This window comes from Palaemon carinicauda, chromosome 25 (assembly GCF_036898095.1).
Source record: "Palaemon carinicauda isolate YSFRI2023 chromosome 25, ASM3689809v2, whole genome shotgun sequence".
Taxonomy (NCBI): Eukaryota; Metazoa; Arthropoda; class Malacostraca; order Decapoda; family Palaemonidae; genus Palaemon; species Palaemon carinicauda.
In genome coordinates this window covers 103160268-103186443 of record NC_090749.1, presented here as the reverse complement: position 1 = coordinate 103186443, position 26176 = coordinate 103160268, and the positions used below count along the sequence as shown (strand labels likewise).

General features: G+C 46.5%; 1 protein-coding gene across 4 annotated transcripts; it reads left to right on the top strand.

Annotated features, from left to right (window-relative positions):
• The first annotated feature begins 212 nt into the window (after positions 1-212).
• Positions 213-25324, top strand: LOC137618776 (zinc finger protein 25-like). Of its 4 annotated transcripts, none has more exons than XM_068348966.1 (4): positions 213-329; positions 2960-3089; positions 7828-7958; positions 16199-25324. In XM_068348966.1, exon 4 carries the CDS (start codon positions 16357-16359, stop codon positions 17827-17829), a length of 1473 nt encoding a protein of 490 aa, XP_068205067.1. In that variant the 5' UTR covers positions 213-329; positions 2960-3089; positions 7828-7958; positions 16199-16356; the 3' UTR covers positions 17830-25324. The 4 variants fall into 4 exon arrangements, with proteins under 4 accessions (XP_068205067.1, XP_068205068.1, XP_068205069.1 ...); XM_068348967.1 differs by having other exon boundaries at positions 2960-3101; XM_068348968.1 differs by lacking the exon at positions 7828-7958.
• The last annotated feature ends 852 nt before the right edge of the window (positions 25325-26176 follow it).

Here is a 26176-nt window from a genome sequence, read left to right as displayed (position 1 = left end):
CCATGAAACGTTTTCTTTGAAAGACGTTCAATCAAAACATTAGAAATTCACTGCCAGACGAACGACCAAAAGATTAGCTTTTTAAAATCCTTATTCACAATATACTAGATTCAAATGCTGTGATGAAATGAATATAATTATGTATAATTTACATTTTACATCCAAATAAATATAATTATAAAGTATTTATTTGTAGATAAACGTATACCAAATGTGACTCTGTACGACATTTTTCCTTATCTCCAAGCAATGTCATTCGTCTTAAACGTTTATGGAGTTCCTTTTATCATCTAATATTCACCCAAATTCAACGTTTATATCCCACTAAAGTAAGTTTATATCAATAACCAATCACTTTATGATTATTTATAGTTAATTATTTATATATTCGAATATAGGGGTCAATGTAGTTAGATATCTTTGGGGGTGAATGTATTTCGATGGCACAATTGATATGTTTCTTATTACTTGGTAAATAGATTTTATTAATGGAGAAAACGTTCTTTAGAATCGTCTGATATAACTTAATATGGATCTATTATCACAATTTACTCCTTTACATGGTGATACTCACAATGTCCCATCGAACTACAAAGGCCCCTATTTCCGAAATATTTATTGTTTCCTTGTCATGAGTGGAGCCGGTTGGGAAACAAATACAGGGTTAAGACTCAGTCTTAGGGTAACCTGAGGATATGGTGGTCTTAGGGGGTCGCAGTAGGTAATTAAGTAAGGATACACCACTTAGGTTAGGTTAGGTTGAGAACCTTAGGGTAGGTGGTATTTTAATTTGAAATTATAAAAGGGAAACAAACTCACACCACCAAACCTAAGTGTCCCCACCTAACCTAACCTAGGAGCCGTGTCCTTACATACTTGCCTGGGGGCGAGGGCCGACGGCCCTTATGATATTCCCATAGCCTTCCGTATCCTTAAGAACTGGCTTCACTCCTAGTAGGGAAACACTTAATCATACAGGGGTGTTTCGTAAATCGTAAAACTGCTTCATAATATCGTTTGTTCCGGAACTATATACAAACCTTACGCTCTTTACATAGGGATATTATTTCGGTGATAGCTGAACCCAGCCGTTGAGGTTTTTGCAAGGTGTAACTACTCTCCGCTAGTTAGCGGAGGGAGGTAGTTAGGTAACCCACTGCTCCGCTCACAACAACACTAGTAAACACTGCCACTTTTTATTTCGGTTTGGTGGAGTACAGACATCTTGCTCTTCGCTTAAACCCCAAAATAAAAGATTTCTATTATTGAACTGACCTAAAAGCAAGAAAATTTCCTTTTAATCTTTTTCAGGTGTGACTGTCCATGGGATCTGTATCAACCGTGTGTCACACGATCATACATAAATTATTTTGTATATATTATGCTTGTATCTGCGCTCTTCCCTCGCACTAAAAAGAACCAGAATAAACATTTCTGCGTTTTTTTTTAGTGCGAGGGAAGAGCGCAGATACAAGCATAATATATACAAAATAATTTATGTACGATCGTGTGACACATTATTGGTACAGATCTTTAGTCATGCGGTTTTGCCCTGGTAATGAAGGGCGCCATTGCGGCTCCTTCATGTAAGCTGAGGAGACGGATCCTCACAGTCTCTGTCCTGCGTGCAGGGGTCACTATTGGGTGCAGGAGTCTCTTGGACAGGTGTGTTGGGATCAGTCGCCTTCCCAGTTGTTGAGGTTTAGTAGGCGACGGAAGGAGAAGGCGAAGAGGGATCGTCTGACCAGGAAAGAAACCACGCCATCGATCTCCGTCGACGCAGCCTCTCCATGATGACTCTGCTTGTTCGACTTCCACTGTGAGTTGGAGGTGTACTGTGCAAGTAGCGCTCTTTTAACTCCGGGACTACCTTGCGTAGTAGGGGCCTCTGTTGCTTTCGGCTAGGGAAGCAGCAAGGAAAGGTTGCAGGTGGTCTTGCGGATGGGAGTGCAACGGAAGCAGATATTCTCCACAGAGGTTGATTCTTATCTTCTCCCCTGAGATTCCGTATGTCGAAGATCGAAAAAGTCTCGTACATGCTCAGCCGTCTTGACCTCAACTTCTTCTCGCCCCAACATCTCAACTACTGTTCATGGAGTTGATCTTTCAGCTGAGTTTGCTCAGCCGGAAGAAAGATGAAGTGAGCTGTCCAGCGGTCTGCCTCAAGGTGTTGGACAACCTCCCCTTACGAGGGAGAGTTATTCTCCACCAGGTGTGGGGTGATCATCCCTGACGAGGTAAAGATTCCCTTCACCAGCTTCTGTTCAGCAAGCTCCTCGCCTACGAGGAGATTTGCCGTCTGGAGCAAAAGGGGTTGATCGTCCCTCCCACCCGCAGGAGAGATGGCCTGCTCCTGAGTGTTCTCCCCCACCCCCCAGGGTTTCCACTGAAGTGCATTGAATTCTTCCATGCCCCGCTCTAGCCCCTTGGTTTCTGGGCCTTGTCTAGACAGCGAAGCAGTGGCTCTCAGGATCAAACACCCGTTTCCTGGCAGTTCCTTCCCTCAGCATTCCTACCATCCAGCTGGAATTCTCCCAAGGAAGTGAAGGCCCATCTGATCCCAGACGTAGTAGCAAGGCTAGGCAGCCACCTCCTCTAGCACCTCTCTAGCCTCAGGTGTCTTCTATGCTCTTTACACATACTGATCCCAGCATCACCTTCCCCCAGAAGTCCTCCTGCAATTGCACAGTGACGGTTGTTTACTAGTGTTCCTGTGAACTCTGTGGTTTGTTTACCCCGGCTACCCCCTCCGCTAACTAGCAGAGGGTAGTTACAACTCACAAAAGCTTTAATGGATCAACTAACGTCAAAATAATACCATTTAAAGAGCCTCAGGTTTGTATAAAGAAAAATTGAAATTCATATTTGTCATTTCAAATCCAATTGAACAAGTCTTTAACATCAATGTAAAGTTTATGATTCAATGTATACAATCTGTAATGATTTTTTTCTCTTCTAGGTAATGAAAGGCACTTCTTATCTTGAAATGAATTATATGACTTCTTTATCATGTGAAGATACCCAAAAGGAACAGTTTGCATCCCAAGGTATCCCTGAGACTTACTTAGAAATTCCACTGGGCAAATAGAGTGAGTAGCATTGTAAGTAATTGTAGGTGACTGATAGTTTAATGATTAGCTTATATTCCAAGAAATTTCAGGAGATCAATAACATTATACTTGTTCTGAAATGCTCTTTACATTGGAGAGATATTTCAGTGATAGCTGAAACAAGCCGTTAAAGTTTTTTATGAGGTGTAATAACCTTCCGCTAGTTAGTGGAAGGGGAGCGGGGTGTAGACCAACCATCTAACAAACCGTCACTGTTTTATTCGGCTCGGTAGAGTAATGATATACAGTAGTCTTGCTCTCCTGTCAAACCCTTTTAAGCTTGACAGTGAGGCACTTTTTGACAGAATGCCCCACTTTTAGGACCTCAAGAAATAGATATCTGTTTGAGGCTTAAGGTGAGGATGGCAGGTTCATCCCCGCCAAGATTCTCGAACATGGTGTGACGTACCGTGCTAGCGGTATTTTTAGATTTATTTCAGAAGCAGGTCTTCTGAAAGCTATTCAACTTTTATAAGGACATCTTTACTGCTATTGTTTAAGATTGACTTTCCTTTTAGTCTTTATTTATAACAAATGATATCAACGTCAATGACCTTGGGTGTCAGGGTGCCAGAAAACTCTCAATCAATCAATCAATTAATCCTTTAGGGGCGGACTCCATCATTTCCCTTAGCTAAGGAACGGCGGCCACCACCGAGGGAGTCTCTTCCTTCCTTCCTTGTAACTTTTTGGTTTCCCTGCTAAGGAATGGTTTCCGAGGGTGCTACAGTTAGCTACAGCGCCCTCTGCATCTGCTCATCTTTGTTGTAATGGTTTGCGGACTGCAGCCAGACGCAGCATCCAGACTACCTAGCGTCAGAATGCCGACCCGCACTACACAAAAATGCTGTGGAATTCCCCAGAGATCAAGGCGAAAGGAAAAAACGAAAAATGAAATGGCCTTTGGGCACCACCCCTTGATTTTATTCTGGGCAGGGGGACAGTGAGAACCTTAGAATTTCCCTATCACTTTATTGTCAGTATGCCAACTCCAATTTGTAGCCTAAACTTCACAAAATTACCTAAATAAATACTGAATAGCTCAAATCTTAAGTAAGATTTTGAAAAGAAATTAATAACAGATCAAATGTGGCTGAGGAAAGAAATCTTATGAAAGGAAACATATACAAATAAAAGTTATCTATTTCAAAATTAAATATCATGGCATCGTTCCTGCAGCTCCGGCGTAGGAACAAGAGCAGTGGCAGACTGGTTCCCTTCAGGGTTTCCAGTTGGGGGATCCCTTTGGGGTGAACCCAGAAACTAGCTTCGGCTGTTTTACAAGCAGCTCTAGATGCTTACCTTCAACTTGAGCTCAGTTGGTTGACAGGAAGCTGAGTGCACTGCCCGGAGGTCCGCCTCCAGGTGTTGAACAACTTTCCCTTCAGAGGGAGAGTTACCCTCCACCAGCCACTGTCCAGCAATCTTCCCACTTGCGGGATGAACAGCCAAGGGAGAGACGGCTTTCACCAGAGTGATTTCCTCCTGGGGATTCATGTGGCGGGAATTGGATTCGTCCATGCCCCACTCCTGCTCTTTGGAGCTTGGCGACGGAGTTAGGCAACTGCTTGTAGTTCCTCCTCCTCGCCATCGTACCCTTAGGGTACAAAACGAGTTTTGTGAGTATTTTCCCTTCATGGTCTTTGCCGCAGATGATAAGGCCTGCCAACCGCTTGCGGTCGCCGCCACTCCCATTGAAGGGTCTCGTAGGTTATAACTTCAGAATTAGGATCAAGAAAGCTCTTGGAGCTTTGTGAGGCCGGGCCCTTCGGCACCTGCGCCTCATAGTTTCAACCTCTTACAAGGGAGAAACTCATGTTCATCGAGTTCAGCACAGCCTTTTTTGTTTCTTTTGCGAGGGGCGGACGTAAGGCTACTTGCCAACCCTCTGTGGGGGGTAGGACAAGTATGAGTACTTCCCAAATACCTTAGTCTTGCAGAGAAGTCATGTGCAACACTGCGCACCCATCCACTGAGCTCTAGCGAGGTGGATGGCCTAACTCTTTTGTCTGACAAAGGTCTGCGAACAACCCAGGTTGCTCGCTATAGTACCCATTGTGAGTTTGGGAGACCCTACTCGCAAGTACTGGCGAGCATTAAAAGAACGCTGGCTAGCATTAGCGAATGCTACCAATTACTGGGGAGGAGAGAGTTGACTCTCACCTGTAAGAATGGGTACAAGTAGTGCGAGTAAGTACGTGCCACCAAAGTAGAACGCACTTGAGGCAACAGTAAGCTGAAGTTCTTCGTGCTGGGGAGGAAGGTTTCCCAAATTCACAATGGGTGCTATGACGAGCAACCTGGGTTGTTCGCAGTGTTCACAGACCTACGTCAGGTAGAAGAGCTCGCTGCCCACTCACCTCGGTAGAGCTCAGGGGATGGGTGGACAGCGCTGCGCCTGACTCCTCTGCGAGACTAAGGTCTTTGCGAAGTACTCATGCTTCTCCTAATCCCCACAGGGCAATTTGGCTGTCTCTGTTACAATTTCCTGTTTGACAGTGGATTGAAAATGCATCTTAATCTTGCCTTTCAGAAGAAGTTTCGTGCTATGAATCATTAGCAACTGATCTCTTGCTGGACAACGATAGCTAGGGAGATTCACTGTAATTCCATCTACCGTTAGAGAGTACTGGCTACTCTGGTGTTACTGATCCGTATCCATACTTACACGATCAACTCCTATTGGAGTGAAGGCTGTTGGAGGACAGGATTCACCTTGTCCCCAAAGAACAGTTGCTTGCAACTGATAGCGTAACTCGACAGCAGTCGACTTGAGATGTTTACTTGCTAAACAATCTCTCGGCCCCTTGTGCTCAACCGATGAGAATTGATCTTTCGCTTGAGTGTCAAGGTTCCTTGTTCCTCTCAGTTGAACTTAACAACCTTTCAGGGTGGAGCAACAGACAATCTCGGGGCAGGAATGGCTACCCTAATGAGTAGTTGGCTGACCAGGTAGCCCAGAGCCCATCCTAGTTTTTGATAGTTTGGAAGGGAAGACTATTTTCCTCAAAGAAAGGTTGCTGGTATAACCTGTATCCTGCAGCCTTACTTGCCTTTTACAAGCAAATTTCTCCTTCTGTAGAAGCACATAATGCTACTCACCAAACTTCTGCGGGAGACAGGTTGTAGAAGAGTGCTTTGGGCCATACTGTATCGCTTTGTCGCGTGTGATCACAGACCTGAGTCCCGCGAGGAAGTCTTGTGCAGCATTGTGCACCCATTCACTGAGAACTAACGAGGTGGGCGGAGGAGCTCCTCCGCCTGAGGGAGGTCTGCGTGCGATCTAGGTCTCTCGCTAACCTCATAGCCGGTTTGTAAGAGCCTACTCTCCCATATCTCATGCTTTGGCATCGCATTCACCACGTGCGCACAACCTTGTTAGCACGCACTCACTCACCACCGCAGATTACTGTAGCAGTGAGACCGGAGACGCAGGTACCCGCCACCTTACCTGAGAATGCCTATATAGTACAGGTGCTCGCCAGTCCTCGCCTCACATTTCTATTGCCAATATTTGCCTTGCTATAGGGGATCTCCGCGTTGGAGACGCACCCCACTCTACCTGTTCAGTAGTGGGGCAGGGCACATTGATTTGAGATTCATGCGTAGAGCGTACGTGTCTCTTTATGGAGAACTAATTTATCTAGGAATGAAGATCAATACCAGACTAGGCAAAGTCTTTACGTACAAATAAAGAATAAAGAGGATGAAATAGGCATCGCACCCGATTTCTGTCACAGGCTACTTTACCAGCATAGCAGTGGCAAAGGCGACTGGGGCATCTGGCCTCCTTGGAGAAAATGGTGCCCAACAGCCACCTGTGCATTTGCTCTTTACAGTGGAAACTGAAGACCTCTTGGTCTCAGTATTTAGACCCTTCGAACATCCTGGTTCCAATATGGTCAGAGCAAAAGAGAGACCCGAGCTGGTGGGTGTCCGACTTCAATCTGCTCATGGGAGTAGACCCTCTGTCTCCTCCCTTGGAATTGATGGTCTTCATTGAGGCCTCAAAAGAAGGTGATTAGGTGGGGCTCACCTGTGGCACCACACAGCCTCCGGGCTCTGGTCCGAGTCTGAGCGACAGTGCCACATAAAACCTCCTGGAAATAAGGGCAACATTCCTAGCCCTCAAGCAATTCCATCAGCTCTATTCAGGACACTCCGTGGCGCGGGGAAAGCGACAACACCACAGTAGTGGCGTGCATAAACAACCAAGGAGGTACTTCTGACAGTCCCTCTGCCGGAGATGGGTCAGATGACAAGAGTCAGTTGGCACGTTCTTCCATCCTTCTAAGAGGTAATTCAAACCCTATAAATAGCGATGGTTTGTTTATAGTTACGGAACATATGACAAATTTGGAATTAATTTGTATTCTTCCTAATGACAAAAACTTACAGCTATTTATACAGATTGGCCCACCAGCACCTATCCCCCAAGAAAGTCCTGCCTTCATGCTGTGCGTGATCAGCCTAGGTGTGTGATTGAGCAGGGTAGCCGGCTATCCCCCCACCCCTCCTGCTAACTAGCAGTTGAGGTAGTTATCCCTCGCTAAAAGTCTTATGACTCGTCTTTCAGCTACGCCAAAAGTAATATTCCCTATGAATCGCTCAAGGTTTTTATCATTAAGAAAAATACAAATTAATTCCAAATTTGTCATATTTCTCTATGTACTGTTTGCAATCTTGAGCCCTTTAACACCTCCACCACCCGTTTCAGTTCCAAGCCAAAGATCAAGAGCGAAGAGTCTTTGACAGAAAAGTGGTCATGGCAACTGTGTGCTCTCACATGCACTATGAACCTGAATAGTGAATCAGTGGCCCTGGCAGCACTGCTGAAGACATACTCAGGTTTGTATAGACTTTGGGATAAATAAGAAACAGAATTAAAATGGTAAATTGTTCCGTACACTAAATACGAAACCCTTCGCTCTTTATTGGGGAATATACTTATATACTTTCGACAAAGTAGGAAGACTAGCTGTAAGGCTTTTAGGGAGATCTAACTACCCCACCGCTAGTTAGCGGAGGTGTAGGGGTTAGTACCGGCTACCCCTCTCATACACATACCTGTGCTCTCGTCACTTTTGCTTTTGGCTCTGATGAGTGAGGATGTTCTGTTCTCTCACCCCCGTTACCAACTGGCCTTTGAGTTTTCTCGTTCGGGAGTCTTCCTGCATCCTGTCTCCCTGCTTGTTGGACTAATGGTATCGAGGGTCGGGAATAACCATCCTTCCAGAGGGGGAGATCGGTAGACTGCCAAGGAGGTTAATGATATTTTGCTTCTTCGGGGTTTTCCTCAAAGGCGAAGAAACTCTGACTTCCTTGTCGTCGACGATCCCTCCTCTCTGAGTCTGCTCGCTTGTACTCCTCCGGAGGACGGTCGAGTAAGAGTGGTGGTCCCTCTAGAGGTACTACATCGATAGAGTGTGCGACCCCTGGATGACCCGCAGGTGCGGACATCGTCGCTTTCCTGAGCGAAGTGGCGGCGTGCACCACTGGGAAAGTCTCTCCCGTTGCCGTAAGTCCTGCCTTCCTTGGGGTTTTCGAGTCTCATCGCTAACGAATGGTTTGCCGAGAGTCTTCAGTTAAGGATTAACCTCTGTCATCCTTTCGGAGAATCTGGAGGTGATGCATCAACAGAGCAGTAGCCCTCGTCAGAGTCTCCCTTGTTCCTCCTAATGCTGGAGTAGGAGGGTGACCCAGTAACTATGGAAGAAGTTTTATCGTCAAAGCAGTCTTATCATCGTAGGCAGCTCTTGGTGCTTACCTTCAACTTGATCTCAGCTCGTTGACGGGAAGCAGAAAATGCTGCCGGAAGGTCTGCCTCCAGGTGCTGGACAGCATCCCTTCCGAGGCAAAGTTAACATCCACCAAGTGTTGGGCAACTTTGCCTTTCGAGGAATACAGTAGTTTCCCTCCACCATCTATGGACAGCAATCTTCCCAATTGCGGGAAGAATTGCCGACAGCAGCTACAGTGGCTGGTCGCATTTCCCGCCTGGGGGAGAGGCTGCCTTCCCTCCATACCCTCAGGATACAAAACGAGTCTCACTTGCAACCTGCGGCAGGACCTCTTGCGGTCGCCATCTTCCATCTGTTGCTTTCAAGGGTTCCGGCCCCTTGAAGGCAACAGCTCAGTGGATCAGGGAGTCTTGCAAAGCAGACCTCCATGACTCCACTGCTGCCTGCACGACTCGGCAAAGCCATCCATACTAGTCACGGCCCTTCATAATAGGTTGGTTTGCTGTGAGTGATTAGGCGAAAGTCTTTCAACATCACCTGCGCTACTTCGGCAGCGCAGAGCGCAGAACTGCATGCTACTGTTGCCGCAAGTCGCGCTACTTGGTTAGGGTGCAGGGCCTCACCACTACATACAATTGGGGTAGTTTAGTGCACACTCATATTTACATGCCTAACCCAACACTCGCCAACTGTACAAAAGGCGCAGCACACTCGCCATCTTACCTTTTTAATATCTCACTCGCCCACATGAAAATTGTTAGTTAGCACACAAGTACAGGTACAGTGAGAAGGGCACAAATCTCCCTATATGATACACCATGTTAGGAATTCGTCATCCCACTTGAGAAAGTTGTAACTATATGAGCTTTAGCTCCCCATACAGTACAGTACAGCTATACAAAAGAGAGATATCGTGCTCAGACATTTAAGTGGCCTGTGCGTGTGGATATGCAAGTTTCCACATTGGCGCAAGTGTTCTCGTCAGCGCTCACAAACGTTTGACATGTACGAACATTCGCCTAACTACTGCTACTACTTTTAGTGTATTACCGGGTCATGTACATTGACGATCAGTCACCACCTCTTCTCCCGGTCTTTAACTATTTAGGTCACTTGATTTGGTATATAGTTACCTACAAGTTGACATCTTCATATAAATGGTAAATGGATGACATGAGGTACGTTTATTGCACATGCGCGCTAGCCCATATGCTGCCAGACCTCACCAGGAAGGTGGAAACATAGAATTGTACATCGAGTCTCAGACGAAACTCTCAGGGTTTATTTCCGCAATTGGGAACGACTGCTGACCGCTTGTGGACACCGCATGCCACCATTGTGCCTTCACTCTTGTTAGACATAGTCCTACCTAACGATTGTCACATATACGAATGCTTTCCGACCGCTTGCATCTGCCGCATCCCTTCGTGGTTCGGAATGAGGCTCAGGAAACATAATCCTTCGTGGTTATTATCTCGAACCTCTGCTCTCTACGGGTTAGAGAACTCGTCATAACACTCGCATGCTTTAGATCTCCGATCCTTTATGATCTCGGCCTTTCCGTCATGCCCTCAAAGAACAACAGTCTCGCAAGACATAACCCTTCGAGGTTATTCTTTTAACCCTCTATTTCTCAGGTCATGGAATCATCTTATGCTTACGTTTCCGAACGATAGCAAACAAGCATTCGCTTACAAGTAAACTTGTTCCACCCAAGGCTGAGCAGGACCTTACTACTGGTAGAGATCTGATCGCTTAGCTATATGCTCACGAACATTTTTAAAGTGCACAACGCCACAGGTGATCTATTCAGGGGCACAGAAGAGGCACGTTGGCTTCTTAAGAGTTTGACCTTGGTCTTCCTCCCGGAAACTGAAGGTATTGTGCACTGACAGAGTCTCTTGTCTCCTTCGGGGCTTGGCAAGAGCAGCCTCGATTTAGTACTCCTCGGAGTTCTCCGACGGGAAGGTTAGATGTGGCTAACCCAGAGCTTAACCTCGGTCTTCCTCGTCAGTACGCTGACAACGATGCTCTCCCTCAACCCGAGTTAACTCAACCGGAGGAGGGAGTGATAAGTCCGAAGCATCGTCCTGCTTTACTCAAGGGGGAGCATCTTTCTTGCCCGTGAGTTAAGTCTTCTCCTGAGTGATCTCCTCCACACGGGACGACTAGAAGGGTCTTGGATTCATCCAGACTTTCTCTAGCCCCTCGGAGGGCTGTTTGTCGGAACAAGACGACAAAGGCAGCACGTAGGCAGTCAGACCCGAGGACTTCATGATCACACTGGATTTAAAGGATGCTTACTTCTAGATTCCAGTCCATCCGTCTTCAAGGAAGTATTTAAGAATCATCATAGACGATCAGCAATACCAGTTTAAGGAGCTTTATTTCGACCTGTCCACAGCACCTCGGGTTTTAACAAGGTTTTCCCCCCTAACGTCAACCTGGACTCACAAGAACGGCATTTGTCTCTTAAGGCACTTGGACGACTGGCTAATTCTAGCAGATTCAGTGGCAACCCTTCTTCAACACCGAGACAGAATTCTCAAGATTTGCCGCGATCTGGGGTTTGTAGTAAATCTTGAGAAGCATCCCTACTACCAACGCAGCGCTGAAACCTCCTGGAAATGAGGGCAGCCCTTCTGGCCTTCCAACAGTTTCAACAGCTCCTATCAGGTCACTCCATGGTGTTGGTGAGCGCCAACACCATGGTGGTGGCATACATCAACAAACAAGGAAGTACCTTTTCACAGCACCTAGGCCATCTAGCTGTAGAAATGCTAAGATGGCCAGAAGTTAACTCAGTGTCCCTATCAGCTCGCTTCATTCTGGGTAAGAGGAATGCGCTCGCAGACAATCTGAGGAGAGAGACTCAGATAGCGGGCTCCGAGTGGTCTGAAATTCATCTAGTAGCCAATGAAGTCCTGACTTTTTGGCAAGATTCTTTTCAACAGTAGGACAACATAGATGCCTTTGCATTTCCTCTGTTTTGCCTGATGAAAAGAATACTCAACAAGGTAAAAGAGCATTCAACAACCTATCTATGATCCCCATTGCTCCTCTATAGCATCACATGTAATAATTCCCGGACCTTCTACAGCTACTCACAGAGGTCGCGAGATATCTCCCTCTACGTCACGATCTACTGTACTCAGACAACCACACGTAAAGATTTACCACAAAGCTGTAGAGTCCATACGCTCACGTGTGGAGGTTATCCAGCATCACCTCGCGAAGAGAGGCCTTTCGTATCCTGTTATGAAAAGAATGTCTTTGTACCTCCACGAATCTTCATCTACAGTATACCAGGCAAAGTGGGCAGTCTTTGGTGGTTGGTGTCGTGGAAGGAGTATCTCTCCTCTTGACGCCACTATCCCAATGATAGCGTAGTTTTCTCCTGTACCTTCGGGAGAAGAAAACTCCTTTCAGTCTCGGCGGAGAGAGGCTATCACTCAGCCTAGAGTCTTGCCTTTAGACTGAAGGGAATTAATATTGCCTCATCGTTGGAATTGTCTCTCCTTATACGGATTTCTGAGCTTACCTGTCCTCAGCCAGAAGCTAAACCACCTCCACAGAACGCACTTCATGTACTGTTATGTTGTTATGTCAGGCTTCAGATCATCACCTGACCCTTAAAACACTCTTCCTGCCAGCTATGGCCTCTGCCAAGAGAGTAAGCAAACTACAGGGTCTGCCTACGATGTCTCCCATCCAAGGGGATGGGGACAGATAATGCTCGATCTTTGTCCCTGAGTTTTTCGTCAAGACTCAAAATCCGGCGGTAATGGATCCTAGATTCGGGCCCCTCCGGATTGAGAGTCACCATAACGTAACTGATAACCTAGGTTATCTGCTACTACGCCTAGGGAGGTCTCTGAGGTGCTACCTCAAACTAACTTCAGGAGCTTGACCCTAAGTGAGTGGATTGTTTGTCCGCAAGGGTAAGGTTAAAAGGAGAATCACGAAGAATACGATCTCGGCATGGATTCGCAAGGTCATAGACTTTGCTTTGAATCCTAATTCTCCTCTGCAGATGCTAGGGGCCTCAGTACATCCCTAGCATGCAAGAAAACTACTCTGTGGCACAGGATCTTCTATCGGGTATGTAGAAACGTCAAATGACCTTTACCGCTCGTTACCTGCAAGACGTAATCCACAGGAAAATGGGAACTGTTCTCTATTGAACCTGTGGTGGCTGTATAACAAATGGTTTAAATACCTCAAGCTCCATGATGGACAATAAGCAGATGTGGGAGGCCAGAAGTTACCTGGGATTAAGTCTGGGATGAATGGTGAGAGTAACGGGCTTCATCTTTCTTTCATTTTCCCCTCTCTTGCAACACAGCACCTATGGTACTCTGCAAGCTAGCCTCTGTCTGTAGGTAATACCTATTTCCCTTGTGTAACCTGGCATAAAAACATGTATTTGTTGCGTCCCCATATCCCCTTGCGAGGTGGGAATTGGGTAATGTCTATGGTGTGTTCAAAGAAGTCCGATGACTCTGAGAATCCTTACCTGGACAAGCCACATTGTTAGTATCACACAATCATACAGATTGCTCAGGCCGCTAACGTGTGCATATACCCGGAAGTGTAGCGAGGTGCCAGGGTGATTCCTTTATAAAGCACAGAGGAACACTCAGGGGCCAAAACCACCCAGTTGGTTAAGGACTTCCACCCACCTGAGGGCGAGTCTTCCCGAATAGAGAGCGAAAGGGTTTGTATTTAGTGTACGGAAAAAATGTCAAATTGGAAATCATTTGTATTTTTCCCAACGATACAAACCTAAAGCTCTTTATACATATTTGTCTTGCCGCCTGCCAATGCCAGTCCTCTTGCAACTCCTGCCTGCAATAAAAAATGATGAGAGAACACAGGTGTGTGTGTGTGAGCAGGGTAGTTGGTACTACCCCGTACCCCTCGCTAACAAGGCAGCGGGGTAGTTAGACCTCGCTAAAAGTCTTATGGCTAGTCTTGCAGCTTTGCTGAAAGTATTTTCCCTGATAAAGAGCTCAAGGTTTGTATCGTCAAGAAAAATACAAATTGCTTTAAAGATTTGTCATATTTATTGTTTGTTCCGGTACCAAATACAAACCTTTCAGGTCTTTACCATGGAGATATATTTCGATGGTAGCTGAAACTAGCAGTAAGACTTTTAGCCAAGTGTAACTACCCACTGCTGGTTAGCGAAGGGTTATGATAGGCCACCCTGCTCACACGCACACATACTTGCCATAACAAGCCACATTTTAATTCGGCTCGGAATAGAATAGAAGTTGTCTATCTCCTCCGCTTTACTCAGTTTTCAACCTGTAAACAACTTGCATTAAAAAATAAAATCTTTCCCTTTCTCTTGTAAGGGTATTTTCTTTTTTATTTAAAAACGCTGGTTTGTCCAGGCAGGGAAGGGCACTGTTGCGCCACCTTCATGTCTGCACTGAAACGGATCCTCGTGCCCTTTGTCCTGCTTGTGACGTGTGTTGGGAGTGGCCTTCCTCATAGTGGCAATGATTTAGCAGATGGCAGAAGAAGAAGGCAAAGAGGAATTCATCATCTTGTGGGTCATCCTCGAAGTTGAAGAAACCTCGCCGACTTTTTTTGCCGGCTCAGTCCTATCACTCCAACTCTGCCCAATCAATCTCATCTGGGGTATCGAGTGAAGGCTCCTTGACCCCCGGACAACCTTTGCGTCTGATATCCCTGTTGCAGCACAGACTTTGACCGTATGAGAGTTTCTCTCTCTGCTGAAGGCTCCCAAGTTCCCCTTGTAAGGAACAGCTTCTTGAGGTCCTTCGGCGGGGGACACGGGCTGATGGCATAGCTGCCTCACCCATGGATGATTAGGATCCTTCTCCCTGACAGTTCAGCAGTCTGGTACCAAAGGAATCTCTTGTTTCTTTTGCCAAAGTGCCCTCAGCGCCTACTTTCATTCATTCTGCTTTGGCAGACGGATGTCACCGGTCGTAGATGGATACCCTTCGTAGCCTCCTGTCGGAGGATCCCTCCGTTTGAGGTATGGGCGCCCTTCACCAGTTGTTGTAGGACCGTCTTCCCGTTCGCAGAATGACCTTCCCACTTCAGCAACAGGTTTTGATCATCCTTCCCGCCGACGGGAGAGACATCGTTCCCCTGAGTAATAGCCCCATAGAGGCTTCCGGAAACAAGCACGAGATTCGTCAGTGCCTAGTTCTAATTCTTCATAGTGTAGTTTTTCAGAGGTCTCTCATATAACCTTGTGCACAAGAGAGGGAGAGGTTGCACAACATTCTCCCTCCTGGGAAAGGTGGAACATGTCAGATTTTCTGCAGAGTGCACTAGCTGAGAAACTCACTGATCAAACTCATGATCCTGGTCTTGCACATTGTCGTGCACCCTCCCACCTAGCGAGGTGAGGGGGCAAGCTCATCTGCATGACGTAGATCAGTGCGCTCACCCAGCTACGTGCCAAACACCTAACTCCCCAACTCTGGGCTTAACTTCTTGCTCACAAGTGCATGTAGGTCGGCATGCTCTCACAGTTACGTGCCAACCTCTTCATGGCAAGTCTCCTACCCCTGCCTCTTCTATTCACCTTAACAAGACTTCAGTAACTCACACATCAGCGCGCTACTCTTAGGATAGGCAACACGTGCTGGCACCCATCTTACTTACCTGCTCGGACACACACCATACCTCCTCCTACCATTTGTTGTCTCGCCAACGCTCGCCTAACCTGCGCACAGCTTCCCAGCACTCGACATACGCACATGCGCCTCATCAAGGCTCGCCTTGTGTGCGCTCACCTCCACTGAGGAAACAGGTTAGTGTTCCTTTGAAGGCAGTCACCTATTTAAAGTAGAAGTCCTGGTTCGATGACTTGCTGCAGGTAGCCAAGCATGTGGTCACAACTGATCAAAGCTTCTCTGACAGTTCCACCTGCAGGTACTCTGGTGATTCCTTTGGAAGTTTTCGTTTCCTCAGAGAGGATCCCCTGGCATTCTGGCAGGATGCCATCCAACACCTGTGGGACAACCTGGACGTAGGGCGTAGTGCAATAAAAAATTGTTGTTAGGCAATGGGTGGGACCAAAAATATAACAGATAATACATTAAAAAAATATGCATACAAGAAAAATATAAATAATTTGTATTTTCCCTAACGATGATATTAAATTTTTCACAACGACCGATTCCAACTCTCGCCAAAGTTATCTCCCCCAATTAAAGGACTCAGGTTTGTATGGCTAGGAGAAATGCAGATTACTTTTAGAACTTGTTATAGTAGTTTAAAAAGTTGTCTTTTTATTTCAGAATACTCCAACATTTCCATCTTGCCTTTTCCACTGATTGTTGTTTTCTATTATTTCAGACTTTTCACCTCTTGTGACAAGGTTGTGTAAACTACCGAAGATATCTTGAAGAGATACAGGACTGGCAGAAAGGAAGAAAGGTCTGTGTTGGTTCATGCTGTAGGAATTTTAGCCTTAGCTTTATATTTGTAAACTGTTGAAGATAACATTGAAGAGGATGTCATCCAGTGATAGGGAGAAGATGATGAACTCTGAATCATCAGAAGTTCTGATAAAAAGCGAGATTGAAGAATCGTTTCCACACTCAGAAGTCGAGTTGGAAAATCATGATATTTTTGTGAGTGATGGACTCTGTGATGATGGCTCTCTTGTCATGGATAAAGACATGGAATTCAAAGCAGAGCCAGAAATATTTGAGTCGAGCGAAGGTGACTTGAAATATCCTTTGGACTGTGATGCGTCAGTGAGTGAGGAGGATTTACAAATCGGCAAGAGGGAAGTCGATCAAGAGGAGAAGAGTGTAGAGACAGGTGTGAAAGAGGAATGTGGCATTCAGTTGGGATCCAGTAGGAAAGAGGATGAAGGAGAGGGAAATGAAAAGGGGAAAGAATGTTTACTGAAAGAGGAGGAACAGATCGAAAACAGTGGCTGTGAAAAACCTCTTTGTCAGGAAAGTGAGTTCGAAACTCACACTGATGTTGGTACGAGAGAAAAGTCATTTGTGGGTGGGGATGACGAAAAACAATTTAGTGGAGTAGTTGAACCCAGCACTCACAATCTAATCCACACTGAAGGCCAGTTCAGATGCGAAGAATGTGACAAAACATTTTCTAATGAAATTGATCTTAAAGCACATTATGAAACTCACCCTCGCAGGAAGTCATTCAAGTGTAGAGAATGTGGCAAAGTGTATTTTCGGAAAAGTTTCTTCGTGAGACATTATAAAATTCACACTGGAGAGAAGCCTTTCAAGTGCAGTGTCTGTGACAAAGGCTTTTTAAAGAAAAGTTCTCTCGCAATCCATCACAAAACTCATACGGGGGAAAAGGAATTTAAGTGTAGCATCTGTGACAAAGCATTTACAAGTAAAAGTAATCTCACAGTGCATCATAAAGTCCACACCGGTGAGAAGCCGTTTAAGTGTAGCGTCTGTGACAGAGCATTTGCTCAGAAGTGTGCTCTCAAAGTGCATCATAAGACTCACATTGGGAACGATTATCTCGAACTACATAACAGATACCTCAGTGGTGAGAAGCCATTCAAGTGCAGTTTCTGCGACAGAACGTTTCGTCAGAGAATGCATTGTTCGGCTCATGAGATGAGTCATGCAAGAAGGGTATTAAAATGTCACGAATGTGGCAAAGAATTTACTTGGAAATACAAGCTTGAAAACCATATGAGAACTCACACTGGGGAGAGGCCATTTAAATGCCGTCTCTGCGACAAAGCGTTTTGTAACAAATATTATCTTGAAGTACATCAGAGAGTACACACCGGGGAGAAGCCTTTCAAGTGCACTGTCTGTGACCAAACATTTTCTCAGAAATGTTATCTCACAGTACATTATAGAAGACACACAGGGGAGAAGCCACACAAGTGTAGCGTCTGCGACAGAGAGTTTGCGCAGAAAAGCAGTCTTAATACACATGAAAAATCTCACATCAGGAAGATGTATAAGAAACAAATTTAGGACTCACTAATGAACTATTGCTAATTAACAAAACGATGCTAGAAGATTGTAAGAAAAGGCAAATAAACTTTAATATGGCTTGGATAGATTATAAGAAGGCATTTGACAAAGCATATTATGATGAAAAATCATGTGTAAGACAAGAGAAGATTCATGCAGGAAAGACATAAAGTGTAGCATGTGGGACAAAGCATATGTCAGCAAAGCTTGTCTCACAAGCCATTTAGAGATTTGTGCTTGAGGAAACTCGTAAGGAACTGAAGAACTCGTGTTCTTTTGGAAAGAGGAGACTGCTGTTACAAATTGATTCAATTTCCATTTGTTTCTACACTGATACAAACCCTCATTCTTTACTATAGGAGATATTCTTGCTCGAGCTGGAAAATACGGCAGAAAAGCCTTAACAAGGTCGTTAACGACCGGGCGGGTAGTTATCCACCTGTTAGAGGTGCAGGACCGCCGGTCGGTAGCTACTGAATACCTTCAATCGAATTCTAGCTGTGGCAGTGGTAACACCGCTGCTCCTGCTTTTGTTTGACTGGCAGACTAGCCTTTCTTTTTTGTGCTTTTGATTAATTCTTTTTGTTTGTTGGATGTGATGTCCTCTATTGTGAGGAAGTGTCCCGGGGTGCCCTCAAAATCCTGTGGCACCTTTGTGTCGCCGCTGGAGGTGGATCCTCATTCCCTATGCCCTGGGTGCAGAGGTCATAGGTGTTCTGAAGGATCCCCCTGCCAAGTATGTAGAGAGTGGTCGCCCTCTCAGTGGGAGAAGTTCGGGATGAGGAAGAAGAAGAAACCCAAGAAGGACTCGTTACCTACAGGTTCGCCGTCGAAAGGTAACGTGTCTCAGGCCTCTTGCTTCGGCCTCTTGCAACATCGATTTAACCCCCATTCCTCTTAGTCAGGCAGATCCCGTTACCTCCCCTAGTGGGGCAATGTTTTCCGCCACCGGGAATGTCTCCATTACCGCTTCCATTCCAGATCATGTATGAGCAGTATGGCCTTCCATTGGACTTCCTGGTTCTCCTTCGGAGGAAGTTTGGAACCAGTTCCTCACAGGTAAGGTTGAGCCTCAGGTCCCTTCTGTTTTGGAACCCTCGGGCGTTCCGGACCTCGCCTACCTCCCGTCAACTCAGTCGGCGCCTGCTGAAGTTTCAGTGGATGTAGTAACTTTAGCTCCATCGTTGCCTACTTCTCACACCGTTTGTGCTTCTACAATATCACAGTGTCGCAAGCGCAAACATTGCAGTACCTCCTCCTCCTCGTCATCGTCCTCGGCCTTTTCGGAGGCTAGGAGGGAGAGAGAGAAGAGGAAAAGGAGAGCTCGCTCTCCTTCGCCTAGACATTCTCACTGGAGAGACAGGCGATATAGGAAGTGAGCTTCGTTTTCGCTCTTCCTCGCATTCTGTGTCTTTACGAGACGTCTCGCCTCGAGACTATAAGCGCTCTCGGCACAAACCTAAGAAGAGCACTTCCTCTCGTCATCGTTCTGTCTCGCTGTCGTCTTCCTCTTGTGAGGGATCATCTAAGCGCTTCAAGAAAAAGTGTGTTACGTTACGTTCGCTCTCTTCATCGCAGGAGAGCTCGTCAAAGCGTAATAAGCACTCCCCTAAGAGAAGCGCTTCCCACCGCGGGCGCTCAGAATCGCCTGCCGACTCTTCTCACAATTTTTCATCTAATCGCGCCAGGAGCGCGGCCAAGGGCAAAGCGCGTCCTGATCGCAAACCCACTCCTTCACATATTAGTTTGGGGGTCTCCGATCGCTCTAGGAAAGTCAGAAAGAGCGCTTCTCCTTGCTTTCGCTCCTTATCATCAGAGAAAAATTGCTCTCGCCCTTCGACTTCTCGATCTCGCAAGTCTCCGGTCATACACTCGCCGGGTCAATCTCCTCGTCCTCGTGTTTCAGACAGGACAACCTCGCACCCGGTTCCCTAGCTTCCTCATGAGTTAGGGATTACGAGCCTCTCGAAAACCTCAGAGGAAGACGCAGGTTCAACCCTTCTTCCCTTCGGTAGAGCAGAGAGGGAAAAGGCCAGATCGCCGATCAATTCGGCCTCTTCCACCTCGTCCTCCAGACCTTTCAAAGAGAGGAATCTCTATAAATTCTACTTGGTCAGTTCTGATAATTCAGTCGCCTTCTAGACCGTCTACATCCACGCAAGGTCAGGCACTCGCGGCGCCATTATCCAGTGCTCAGCCTTGCCCTGCAACAGCGGTAGCATGGTCTCCTACTTCGCTGTTACCTCCAAACACTCCGACTTCTATCACTCTTCCCCTTTCGAATAAGAAAGATGCGAGGAGTAAGGCAAAAGGTTTGTCTGCTGCTCGTGTCTCCATTTCACCTGTAATAACACGCGAGGAATTACCGCAGCCTGAGGATTCCTTGGAAGAGCCGTCGTCGAAGGACTTGAAGTCGTACTATTTAAGGGCTCTAAGAACTATGTGTAATATCTCAGGCCTCGGCGATTTGCATCTGTCTCCTCGACCTCTTGACGCTCCAGCCTTAGATAGGCTATGACATCCTCCACCGAACCCTAAGGCCAGAATTGAACTTCCCTATTCTGTTCATACTGCAGGCCGTTTGAGGAAGGTCTCACAGGTGGTCTCGGGAGAAACGGGTTCCCTGAAGTCTCAGGGATCCCATAAACTTTTGCAATTTACATTTTTGAGGCAAAAGTGCTTTTAACCCTTTTACCCCCAAAGGACGTACTGGTACGTTTCACAAAACCCATCCCTTTAGTGTACCCCCATGGACATACCAGTACGTCCTTGCAAAAAAATGCTATAAAAAAAATTTTTTTCAGATTTTTGATAATTTTTTTAAAAAATTCAGGCATTTTCAAAGAGAATGAGACTAATCTGACCTCTCTATGACAAAAATTAAGGCTGTTAGAGCAATTTAAAAAATATATACTGCAAAAAGTGCTGGGAAAAAAATAATGCCTGGGGGTTAAGGGTTGAAAATTTCCAAAGAGCCTGGGGGTAAAAGGGTTAAAAGGTCAGAGACGCCAACCCTTCTCCTCTGACCTTGGATCCCCCTCACGGCGAGGCTCACACCTAGCTGCTCCTCAGAGAGACTCTACTCTTCCAGTCTCTTTTTCAGCCGCAGAAGCCTCGGCAATGGAAGCTGCTTCAATATCCCTTCTGGAGGCTTTATCTTGCTTTGACGCATGGTCTGGTACAGTCGGCTACCTCGCGAGTCACGAGGACCTGTCAAACCAAGACTCCATGCAGTCCCTACAGGAAGTCCTGGCTGCTGGGACCAAGACAATGGACTTCCTAACTGCTACAACAGCGACCATGTGGGGCAATTGGGTCCTCAAAAGGAGGGAATCAGTAGTTTCCAGACTTCATAGGAGCATCGATAAGGCTAAGAGATCAGATTTGAGAAACTCGGACATTCTACAACCTCTTCTCTTTTCTAAGCAAGCAGTTTCCTCTGCCTTAGACACTTGGAGGAAAGAGACGCAGGACACCACGATGCAAAAGGCTGCTTTCTTTCGCACAATGCAGCAGCAGCCAACTCCACAACCTAAGGCCACAATCGCGGCTCCACATCCAGCTAAGAGCTTCAGCTGCCCCTCCTTTGTAGCCAAACCTATGGGCAGAGGAAAGTCGGCTCATCCCAAGGCTGACGGCAGAGTGAGGAACCCTAGACAGAAACCGGGTCTTTTTTCCCCCCCTTCCAGTGTGTAGGGGGTTGCCTGTAGGGAGGTGGAGGAGGTGGAAAGCTATGGGGGCCATGCAATGGACCATCAAGGTTCTTCGTTGGGGGTACCGCATCCCCTTCATAGGCTCTCCTCCTCCTCCGATCTCGTCCTACCAGGCCCCTCGGGATCGCAGGAAACAGCAGGCCCTAGCTCAGGAAATCCAGAGCATGCTTCTGAAGGGCGCCATCCATCAGGTCCCAACACCTCCCCATGGTTTTTCAGTCGCCTCTTTCTTGGTAGAGAAAGCCTCGGGGGATTTGAGACCAGTAATCAATCTCTCAACCTTAAATCAGTTTGTGAAGCAGATTCCATTCTAAATGGAGACAGCAGCCTCCGTGATCTAAGCGGTACATACAGGATACTTTATAGCATCTGTGGACTTGAGAGACGCATATTTTCAAGTAACAATCTATCGCTCAGCTCGGAAATTTCTGCGCTTTGTGTTTCAGGTTCGAAGGTTCAAATTCAAAGTACTATGCTTCGGTCTTTCGACTGCCCCACAGGTGTTTACAGGGGTTTTGGAACTTGTATCCTCCTGGGCACACAAGTACGGGATGCGCCTGCTAAGGTATCTGGACGATTGGCTACTCCTGGCCTCGTCCAGGCAACAAGCTCTGGATCACCTGAGGAGGCTTTTCGACCTTTGCTAGGATCTGGGGATTCTTGTAAACGTAGAGAAGTCTTGCTTGATTCCGACTCAAGTCATGAACTATCTGGGGATGTCTATCAACACCCAGGTAGGGAGAGTGATCCCTTCGGAAGACAGACTTCTAAGACTGGAACAATCCATCGCCCAACTCTTGTCTCCACTGCCTCCTCCAGTCATTTTTTGGCAGAGTCTTCTGGGCCATCTTTCCTCCCTGGAAAAACCAGTTCCAGGTGGAAGATCAAGAATGCGAAGTCTCCAGTGGTATCTGGAGACCCATTGGTCTCAAAAGAACAATTCCATATTCTTGCCAGTTGAGGGTCCAGCTCTTGTGATACAAGATCTTCAGTGGTGGTCGGCCAGAGAGAATACCTAGACGGACATCCCTCTCCAAAGCCCCAATCCCAAGTTAAAATTCTTTTCAGATACGTCGCTACGAGGCTGGGGTTCCCACATAGGTCCGAAGTTGGCATCAGGAGACTGGTCTTTGATAGAGCAAACTCTCCATATAAATCACCTGGAATTGTTAGCAGCCTGGAAAGGACTGAAATACTTTGTAGAAGATCTACAAGGACGAGGGGTGGTGCTGATGAGCGACAACGCCACGACCGTCTCGTATATCAACAAGCAAGGGGGTACTCTGGCAAGAGACCTCTGTCTTCTAGCAGTATAGATTTACCAGTGAGTGGAAGGTCACGACATTTCTCTCACAGCCAGGTTTATTCCGGGTCGGAGAAACATCGTGGCGGATCAGCTAAGCAGGCATCACCAATTGTTGAGTGGCGAATGGTCTTTGGATTTTCGAGTAGCGAAGGCAGAAATAGCTTTGTGGGATTTCCCCACAATAGATCTGTTCGCCACTTCTCTGAATGCGAAGCTTCCCCGCTATGGTTCTCCAGTTCCAGATCATCAGGCAGCGCTCCAGGATGCCCTTCAACATTCTTGGGACAGTCTGGATGCATACGCCTGTCCACCCTTTTGCCTGCTGAGAAGGGTGATCAACAAACTCAGGACATCCCGGAACTGCAATCTAACCCTAATAGCTCCGGCATGGCCAAGCAGAGAATGGTACGCAGACCTTCTTTCCCTTCTGGTTCAGGTTCCAAGGTTTCTTCCTGTGGAACCCCTTCTGCCGACGCAGCCACACAGTGGTGTCCCCCATGGGAGAACTCCCTTGCTGAAGCTTCACGCCTGGAGGCTGTCCAGTCACTCCTCAGAGGCAGAGGCTTTTCAGAGAGAGTGGCTGAGCACATGTCCAGGCACTCGCACCAATCTTCCACAAACCTCTACCAAGAAAGGAGAGTGTTTACAGCTTGGTGTAGAGGGCGAGCCGTGTCTCCACTCGATCCCTCTCTTCCTTTAGTGGCGGACTTCCTTTTGTACCTCAGAGGAAAAGCGCCTCTCAGTCTCGGCAATTAAGGGCTATTGCTCAGCTTTGAGCCTCTTTTGTAGACATAGAGGGGTTGACTTTTCCGCCTCGGAAGATATCGCCTTGTTGATTCGAGGTTTTGAGCGATCTTGCCCCCCAGTTGAGATTTTACCACTTCCTTGGGACGTGTCTTTAGTCTTACGTTCTTTGAGGGGTGTGCCCTATGAGCCCTTAAATAGGGCTTCAGACTACTTTCTGACCCTTAAGATCGTCTTCCTGGTAGCTGTGGTCTTGGCTAAAAGGGTCAGTGAACTACATGTCCTGTCTTACAACGTCACCCATTCTAGGGGATGGGGGAAAGTCTCTCTCAACTTCGTACCAGGCTTTGTAGCTAAGACTCAGAATCCTTCATCTGCCGATGAGAGGTTTCAAGAATTTCAGTTCTCCAGCCTCAGTAAGGTAACACAGTCAGGGCGCTAAGGAAATACCTGAAGCGCACCAGACCTTTCAGACCACGTCTCCGTCATCTCTTCCTTAGTACCAACAAGGTAAAGAAGAGAATCTCTCACAACACCATCTCTTTCTGGCTCAAGAAAGTTATTGTGAGGGCTATTCACGGAGACCCAGAGGCAGTACAACCCAAAGCCCATCAAGTTAAGGGAGTGGCTGCCTCACATTGGCGTTTAAGAGAAATTTCTCAGTCTCCCAAGTCTTAAGAGATGGGGTCTGGAAACACCAATCTACCTTCACCGCTCACTATTTGAGCGACGTGACACACAGGTCTCTAGACACCTTTTCTATAGGGCCTATTGCAGCAGGTCAGCAGGTGCTGTAGCTACCTTATGCCCTTTCAGGGGACAGTAGCCATTGGTGGAGGATCCTGTGTTACAATAGGTTTTAAGAAGGACATCTGTCTATCTTCTTCGTTTCCTTCTCCCTCCCATCTGGGGATTCTAGTCTGTAGCCAGTTTCAGCTGGACTCGCCAATGGAAATAAGGTATGAAACTCATCTGATTCCTCTCACAGGGTATAAGTTATACTCGTAATCACAAGGTTTCCCCTTTTCAAGGTCGGGGGAATCCTAAGTATGAAGGGGTCCAAGTCAGATGTTCCTGACTCATTTCATCCTGATACATTTGTTTCCATGGAACTACAAACTTTCAGTTGTGCTGAGATTATGGGGACCTACAAAGAAAGAAGATTTACAGGAGATTTTTTCTTCACGAGAGTCTAGTCTGAGGACTATCTTCCCTATGAATAGGGAACTCCTTGCCCACTCTAGTCGGAACTAAATCTCCTATAGTAAAGAATGAGGGTTTGTATCAGTGTAGGAACAAATGACAAACTTATAACAGTGTTTGTATTTTTCCTAACATACAAACCCGAATTCTTTACACAAATCTTCCCTCCATCACTGCCCCCTAGATAGTCCTAGCTAGAATCTGATTGAAGGTAAACAGTAGCTACCGACCGGACGGTTCGCCACCTCTAATAGGTGGATAACTACCTGCCCAGTCGTTAACGACCTTGTTAAGGTTTTTCTGCTGTATTTTCCAGCTCGCGCTAGAATATCTCCTATAGTAAAGGATGAGGGTTTGTATGTTAGGAAACGTACAAACTCTGTTACAAGTTTGTGATACTTGATAGACTGTAGTTATACTCTCTCTTCATAGTTTTATCAACTGGAATTGAGACAGTTCCTCTGCTGAGGATTCTTTATGGGACATTTACAAACGAGTTGAATGGAATTTTGATCAAACAAGAGAGACATGTCTGATGGAATGATATCTTTTGCGTTTCCCTGGTGATGTTCAACTGCTTGGGATGTTGCACTGTGATGGGTCCTCTCTCGTTAGATGATTATGCACCTCCTCTTTGTACTGTACTGTTGAATCACTAATTATTCACATACTTTGTTGCTTAGGAACATTTGACAGTTAGAAACCACTGGCGTCTTTTTTTTCCTCAGTCAGAAACTCTGTTTCCCAACACTGAATGTGCTCGAACACCAAAGTACTGTGATACGTTAACATTCTCATGTGGACCGCTTGATAAGGTTAGTCTATTGGATGCACATTTGTTGCTACAAAAATACAAACCTTTTGCTCTTTACTAGATATACTCTTCGATGTAGCTGGGAACTAGCCATAAATTATGCAAGGTTAACATCTTGCCGCTAGTTAGCGGGGGTATACCGGTTGCCTTACTCACCTAGTCTATTGAACCCCTTTTCTTTTTGGCTGGGTGGAGAGCAAATGTGCCGTTGCTCTCCACCGCAAATAATGAAACTCGCTGTCAATAAAAGTATTCTCAGGCGAGCTGGTCAGTAGGTAAGGGAAGAATATTTCTGAAAGGGATTCGTCTCCCTCAGGGTTTTCCTCGACGGCGAAGAATTACCAACTTATTTCTCCAGCGCCTCATTGCCTCCCTGCTGCTGTTGCTCATTCTATCTTCTTCCGAGGACAGACAAGCAAGAGTGTCGTTCGTTGACCCCTGGAGGGCCCAGCTGCTTCTCCTAGCGAAGTGGCGGCACCCACGACTGCAGGGCAGTCTTCCCATTCACGCTTGTGTCAACTCTCGCCTTCCTTGGGGCTTTCTGGTCACAACGCTAAGGAATGGCAT

Excerpts from the sequence above, each read along its gene's own strand:
- LOC137618776 (XM_068348968.1), top strand. The coding sequence starts at position 16,357 with ATGTCATCCAGTGATAGGGAGAAGATGATGAACTCTGAATCATCAGAA.